The 7,395-nt window shown below is 43.4% G+C and overlaps 1 protein-coding gene across 6 annotated transcripts in view; it reads right to left on the bottom strand.

Moving 5' to 3' along the window:
* Positions 1–7,395, bottom strand: part of Itsn1 (intersectin 1) — a 187,515-nt gene that overhangs the window by 82,318 nt on the left and 97,802 nt on the right. For all 6 annotated transcript variants that reach the window (XM_029470688.1, XM_029470690.1, XM_029470693.1 and 3 more), the window contains 2 exons: positions 7,234–7,321; positions 6,855–6,994 (listed from right to left, as the gene is read on the bottom strand). In XM_029470688.1, the coding sequence (XP_029326548.1) occupies positions 6,855–6,994; positions 7,234–7,321 (228 nt within the window). The remainder of the gene's footprint in view (positions 1–6,854; positions 6,995–7,233; positions 7,322–7,395) is intronic.

Below are 7,395 nucleotides of genomic sequence, written 5' to 3'. Positions count from 1 at the left end.
GTGTGTGTGTGTGTGTGTGTGTGTGTGTGTGTGTACTGACTCTCAAAGCTGGGCCTCTCTCAGGCAAGTGAGCTCCAGGAATGTGCATGTCTTTGATTGCAAATACAAGCCAGCATCTCACCAAGCTTTTCATGGGGATGCTGGGGCCAAACTCAGGTCCTCTGGCTTGTGCGTCTTTGTGCTCATGTGGCAAATACTTTACTGAGTTATCTTTTCAGCCCCCTAGCTATACATTTAAAAAATAAAAGTTACTTTATCTAGGTGAAATTTGACTTTAGGAGGGTAACATTCAACATAATTAACAGCAGGCGCTGTGAAACCAGGATAGGCACTGGCTATGATGTCCCAATGTTTCTATCAAATCGAGATGGTTCATCTTTCCAAAGAATTACGCAATTTCCTCTCTATATTGAACTCAAGAAGTCAGCTTCAGATTGAGACTGGTTAATGCGTAAACTGGTCCAGACTGACAGAAGCAACTAGAGATGTTCAGCAAGAGGCACAAAGTGATAGAAAGAACCAACAGAAGACAGTCACACCGAAGAAACAGCTTTACGACAGCCCAGTGCCAATCACACCGTAAGCTCGAAACCTGCTTCTTTTGAGGACAACAGCATCACAGCTCAGGCAGAACCTATCTGGAGCCTCAACTGGCTCCAAGGAAACAGAGCTCGTAGGAGCCATAAAATAACAGATGCCAAAGAATATTAACAGGAGGCCGTGGCAGCCTGAGATCCAGATCGGAAAATGGCAGATTTTCTATGCTTTATTTCATCCAAGTCAAACACTGCTGAGATACGCAAGAAACTTTAAGGACAGAGGCGACCTGAGCAGGCTGGCTCAAATTCTGAATGTTCCCTTTGGATTTTGGAGTTTCAGATGGCTTGAAACAATAAAAGCAGAGCATTCCTAATGGTGAGACAGTGGTTCCCAGCCTTCCTCATGCTGTGACCCTTTATATAGTTCCTCATCTTGTGATGACCCCAGCCATAAAATTATTTTTGTTGCTACATCCTAACTGTAATTTTGCTACTTTATGAACTGTAAATAGCTGTGTTTCCCAATGGTCTTAGGCAACCGCTTGTGAAAGGGTCATGACCCACAGTTTTGTTTTGTTTTGGGGGGGGGGTTGGGGAGCTTGAAGCAAGGTAGCCTCAAATTCACTATGTACTTGGAGGTGATCATGGCTGGCTATGCTGTCCAGACTGGCCCTGAACTCCAGTCTTAAACTGATGGCTAGCTACTAAAGGAGAAATAGGCAACACCAATGGCTTGAAATAACCTATTAGTTATTGTTCGGTTTTGAGATAGTCTCTGTGTATCCCTGGTTGGCACCAAACTAAAGATAAAAAAGTCAGCTTGCTTTTAATTTTCTTCCCTATGTCCAAATGGGATAAATCACTTCTTTCCCCAAACAATTAAGGTTTCTGAGCCAGAAAACATCTCTGGACATCCTATAGCATGTGGCCTAAGAAAAGCAGTATGTTTGACAAATTGAATATCTAGGAAGACTCAGCTATTTTTCCACTGACAGATATGGCTCAGTTTCAAGTTCACTGATGGCTGTTTTATGGCTATGCCAAAAGTCACTGAATCACTTACTGTGATGGCCTCTCCTTCACATGGTAGTAAAGAGACTCAAAAATGGGGGATTTCAGAGTACTATTAGCTGAAGTATGAGATATTCACCTGAATAAATTGTAAAGAAAGGGTTATTCCTCCATAAAGATGCCTGTAACAGAAAGAAGAGGAGGAGGAGGAAGAGGAAGAGGAAGAGGAAGAAGAGAACTGGCAGAGGCTGAGAAGAGACCAGCATCTTGGGAAAAGTGTTCACAAATCTGGATATCTAACTTTTTATAATTATTTTGCTTTTTGTTTTGTGCCTTAGGCTGTCCTTTGGAGATAAACGGCAAAAACATACTTGGACCACTGACTGTAATTTCCTGAACTTGACGCCACAAATCTAAAGAGCTTGATTACTATTAATCTCATAGGAAACCAATCTGGGTAGCAAGAACCTTGTCTCGAAAAACAAAACAAAACAAAACAAAACAAAAATTCTAGGTATTTATTTTATTTGTATATTTGTCCTTTATTTATCTACTGGGGGAGGGGGGAGTATGTGCACATGTGCGGGCCTCTGTGTGTGTGTGTGTGTGTGTGTGTGTGTGTGTGTGTATACAACTTTTGGAAGCTGGTTTTCTGTTTCTGTCATTTGGGTTCCAAGGACTGAACTCTTTTATCACTGAGCCAACTTGCTGGCCCTCTTGAGTTTTATGATACAATAATATTTCCCAATTAAGTGATAAAACAAACAAAAGAGTAAACAAGTTAATGAGCCCAGAAAACACAAAAACATATCTCCCGGTAATCTAGAAAGAATTATTTCAAGATATATAAAAAAAAAGTAAAAAGTCAAAGAAAATGGACATTCTATATTTAACTGCAATTATAAAGTTTACTCATGTGATATACTAAACGTAGGAAGAGCATAAAGATGTTCAATTTGCTTTCTAAATTCTAAGAAGGCTCAGATTAATGTTTGCAAAACATGTTCAAAACATTCTTTCAAAACCGAAGTCAATACCCACCAAGTAGCACTACACAGCCAGCCTCTGGGCAGTCTGACCCTATCCTTTCTGCACAGCAAGCTTAGAGTGCTCTGCTGTTTCCATAGAAAGAACATGGACTCTAGTTTCTCCTAAAAACTGCAACTCCCCAACTGTCTCAGCTTCACACACAAGGAAATATGCCATCATAGAGGAGCATGCCACCTACTACAGGGTGCCTCCTACTCCAGTGTGCCACCTACTACAGCCTGTCACCTACTACAGCCTGTCATCTACTACAGCATGCCGCCTCTAAAGCAGAAAGTTATTGGGTAAATGATACAGAGGAGGAAAAAAAAAAAAACTTTCAGGAGACTGTCTTTGCCCTTTTCTCTCATAACCTTTTATTAAATGTTTTTCCAACCTTACATAGAAAACACCCACATTTTATACCAAAACAAACAAACAAAAAACAAACAAACAAACCCCAAACCAACCAAATCAGTCTCCTGTGTGACATGAAATCTGCTATGTAACACATGCTGTCTGTTTTACATCTGGGTAGTAGTAGGTCCATACTCAAGGATTCTAGATGAAGTTCCCAGAACCACAAGGAATCAGTTAAAGGATTTTTATTATTCTATGTGGAAATAAGAATAAAATTTCATGTTGAGCAAAGTGAGGTAGCAAACTTGAAGCAGACAGACATCTGTCCCTTATGGAGCCACCACTGCCAAGGACAAGAGAGGTCCCAGGAAGGCTTTTTCACGGTGTCCTCTGACACTGCACAACGTTTGCATCTCTCAGCCCTGTAAACTACAGAGCCCCAGGGACTACAGCATGCCCCATGTGCCCTTTAGACAACTCAGCTTGTCTAAAAAAGCTGAAACCTGACTTTCTGTAAAATGAGGTGTAACAAGAAAGCTATAGATTTAAAAGTTTAAACTGATATTTCAAGAGCATGAGTTTGAGATGTGTTGGTTGTATGTAAGACACATTTTATAAACAAATTTATGGTAAACAAATTTGGTCACTGAACGAAGATGCTAAATAGTAATTTAGCTGGGCATACTGGTGGGGTGAATGCCTTAAATTCCAGCACTCCAGAGGCAGAGGCAGGGCATAGTGAGTTCGAGGACGATCAAGGCTACACAAAGAGACCCTGTCTCTAAAAATAAATAAACGAATATACAAATAAACGAGGGGGGAGAGAGAGAAATAATAGTAATTTGGTAGCAATACTCACTATCAAAATCTGCTCTTGGCTAGCATACTGGTTAGATGGTTTGCTTGACCCCATCCAGAGGTTAATTCTTAAAGTTCCCATCAAATTTTTCGAGTCTCGAATTTTAGGCATGTCAAGTCAGGAATCTCCAGCACAGGAAGGAGCCTGTAGGCCAGGGTGTTGTATGTCTGCCTCCCCAACTTTCCTTTATAAGATGATGGCAAAGTGTAACTGTTACAGTGAGATTCTTGTCTTGGGGGCAATGAGGCGCATCTTGAGTCCTATGTAGAGACCGTGTGGGAACCGGGTGAACATTGCTCAGACTACCACTGGCTATAGTTGTCTCCATCTGATAAGCTATCTGTTTAAATGCATGGAAAATAGCCACTGTGAAATGGAGCAAGAGTCTCACGTTTCTAAGAGCGCAGAATGAAGGGTGAAGGATGTGGATCTGAGGTCATGTGTTAAACCCAAAGTTGCCAGCAGTGCTGTGATTCTAAGTAGGGTAACTTATTATTTATTTTGCAGTGGGATTAAACCCATGGCCTCATTCATGGTAGGCAAACGGTCTATCATTGAGCTAGCTGGTGCTATGAGTTTTAATATTCTGGTTCCAATATGAAACAAAGGCCTGCGGTCTGCCTACAGCAAGATTCTGTCCTCATTTTAGATGAAAACTCAAGACTTTCCATAGCTCATCAGACAGATAAGATAAAAAGCTAATTCTTCCTAAGGTAAAGAACATGGGGAAGACCTTTAGAGAATAATGAATCTAGGAGAAAGAATAAAAGTAGATTCTGTGATTATGTGTGTATAGAAATACAAAAAATCCTCAGTCTTTATTGTCTCAGTCAAAACAAAATGCATTTATACCTACAAAAGCAAGCCATGTGTAGTGCGGTGAGGCCAGCGAGTGACAGCCCGGGCAGCAATCCTCACCGGATCCATGCGCACCCACAGTCAGCTGCTTCACGTGGGCTTGGTGTCCCAGGCAACTCACCTTAAAGCGGTATTAGCAGCCGGCAGTCAACGGCTCTGTCTTCTTGCCTGGGAGTGCACAACCTCCACGAACATGAAATAAATCTGCTGAGCCCTGACTTACTGCCGGGGCCTTTGAGAAAAGAGCAGGTGTGTACCTGCGGGCGACCACGCCGGCCCTGCACCTCTCTGGGAACAGGAGGAGTGCATCTTACAGCATTTGTGCAGATGCCCCGGAAGTACTGCTGTCTGCTGCAGAGGGACTGACTCAGAAACGCCAAGGGTCAGGCCGAGGCTCCTTCTGGTGTAGTTCCTACAGAAATCATGCTTGCTATTGAACACATGCTCTAAAGTCAGGGGAAAACCGCTTTGTATTTTCCAGCATGGTGGACATAAAGAGAAACAGCAGGAGATCTCATTTCTGTTTTGGTTTCCACAGATTTCAGAGGAATTCCAGAAACAACAAACCTCAGTCAACACAGCGCCTTCATTGGACCCCCGTGAATGGACGTTAAAGGATCAACAACACAGCTATGATTTGCATTTGCCATATGAACTTTACTGGTAATAAGAAGCCAAAATAAGAATGTAAAAGGCAAAAAGAAATGTTATAATTTCAAAATAAGCCTATTTGGGAAAGGGCCAGTTTGTGTGGGGGAAGCTAAGAGCTTCTGACACCACACGCAGCAGCGTCAGTCACACACACACACACAGAGTCACAAGAGAGTGACTCAGCCCATCTGATGGTGCTCTCTGTAGCAATGGCAACAGCTATGAGCACTAACATCTCTAGCCCACAGATCTGAGTGTCAGTCACAAGCCTTTGCCTGAGCATCTTTCCCTAGCATCTGAACAGAGTCTTAGGCCAGACTAGTAGAAAAGCAATCATTAAGGAAAGTGCTGTGCTCCTCCTGTGTTCCGAAGCTGATGGTCCTCAACGGTTTATATCCAGGCACTACCTGGACACTCTGTGAGACTGTTCCCATGTTAAATCCTTTCTGCGCAATACAGCGGTAAGTTACAATCAGAGCAAACCTGAACAGCTTTTATTGTACTGGGGACAGAGAACTCAAAGAGGCACCTCCAATACTGACATAACACACACGCACACACACACACACGCGCGCACACACACACACACACACACACGCGCACACACACACACATACACCAACAGGAAAGCAATGTGAAGAGAAACACACGTCGGCTACATAGCACTCCCCTAAGGGTGAGGACTTTCCTGGAATTGTACAATTGAGCAAGTTCATTCCTCAATGCTGAAAGAACTGCACAAATACTTTAACTGGGATGTCTAGACAATTTGGCATGGACTCTTAATCCAAAGGGCAACAACAAAAACCCCTCAACTATACTTTCTAGTTTAAAATTTTCTTTTAGTAGTAAAGGGGTTTTATTTCTGAGTATTAGGGGCTAAATGGGCCATACAGAGTAAATTATAAGGAATTTTAAGGTTAGAAAACTAAAGTGAATATTTTTGGAATGTAATGTAATATCCACTGTCTCATCTAACTACCTATGTATGTATGTATCATTCAGTCATTCATTCATTTATTTCTAAAAAAGGATCTCATTATGTAGCCTCAGCTGTCCCTGCACTCAGAGGTCCACTTGCTTCAGCCTACCAAGTGCTGGGATTTAAGGTGTGTGCCACTATGGCAGTGTGACAAAGCCATCAACAGCTGTGCCACAGACAGAGCCATGACCCCAATGAACTAATACAGCTGAAAGGCATTTAAAGTGAGGGAGATAAGACAGGTTACACTCCAGGCGATCACTAAGGAGTGGCAGGGAAATTTCAGCTTTAAAAGCACCTGGTTAATCCTCAGTGAACACAGAGAAGAGAACACGTTAGGCCTGGCTTTGGATGTGACATGTTTATAAATAGGCAAAAAAAGAAAGGTATAAAACCATCCTGTGAGCAGGGGCAGGGGCAGGGCCCTAACACAGGCTAACTTACAGACCTCAGAGAAAGCAAGCACAACTGGAGGGGCAGGGGGCACCACGACAGCCTTCACACAGAGGCCCTGAACCACTGCTCACAAGCCAAGCAAAGGGGAGGCCGCGCAGCGCCCAGGAGTCACCTTCAGCTGGTTGTTGAAAACATCAATCTCCTGCAGCTTTGACCTGGTCTCTCTCTCCACCTCGTCCAGCTGCTCCCGGAGCTGCTGCCGGGCCAGCTCCTTCGCTTCCAAGGCTCTTTTGAGGGTAAGAAGCGAGTCTCCTATTTCAGAAGAGCACACAGGTTAGGAGAACTTTAGCTAACAGTGAGGAACATGTTCAACTTTCATGTTACTGAAGGGAATTCTTGCTGATGCAGGGGAGGGAGGGAGGGAGGGAGGGGGCACTACTCAGGGGTAAACAAATGCCTGAGGGCAGCATGCCTGAACAAAAGTCACCTCTCCCAGCACTCCGATGTGTATCAACAGAACAAACAAACGTGCAGATCAGTAAGACACCTACTCTGCACACTGTCCTGCTGGACTTGTTTCAACTGGTCACTGAGTAGCTGTTTCTCTGGAAGAAGTCTTCCAAGCATTTGCTGAGATTCCTAGGGGAGAACAAAGGAAACAGCAGGTGAGTGAGTGACCCTGAGATCCCAGGGTCCTTCCCCTGCCACTTCCC

This window comes from Mus caroli, chromosome 16 (genome assembly GCF_900094665.2).
Source record: "Mus caroli chromosome 16, CAROLI_EIJ_v1.1, whole genome shotgun sequence".
Lineage (NCBI taxonomy): Eukaryota > Metazoa > Chordata > Mammalia > Rodentia > Muridae > Mus > Mus caroli.
This window is presented reverse-complemented; position numbering and strand designations above follow the sequence as displayed.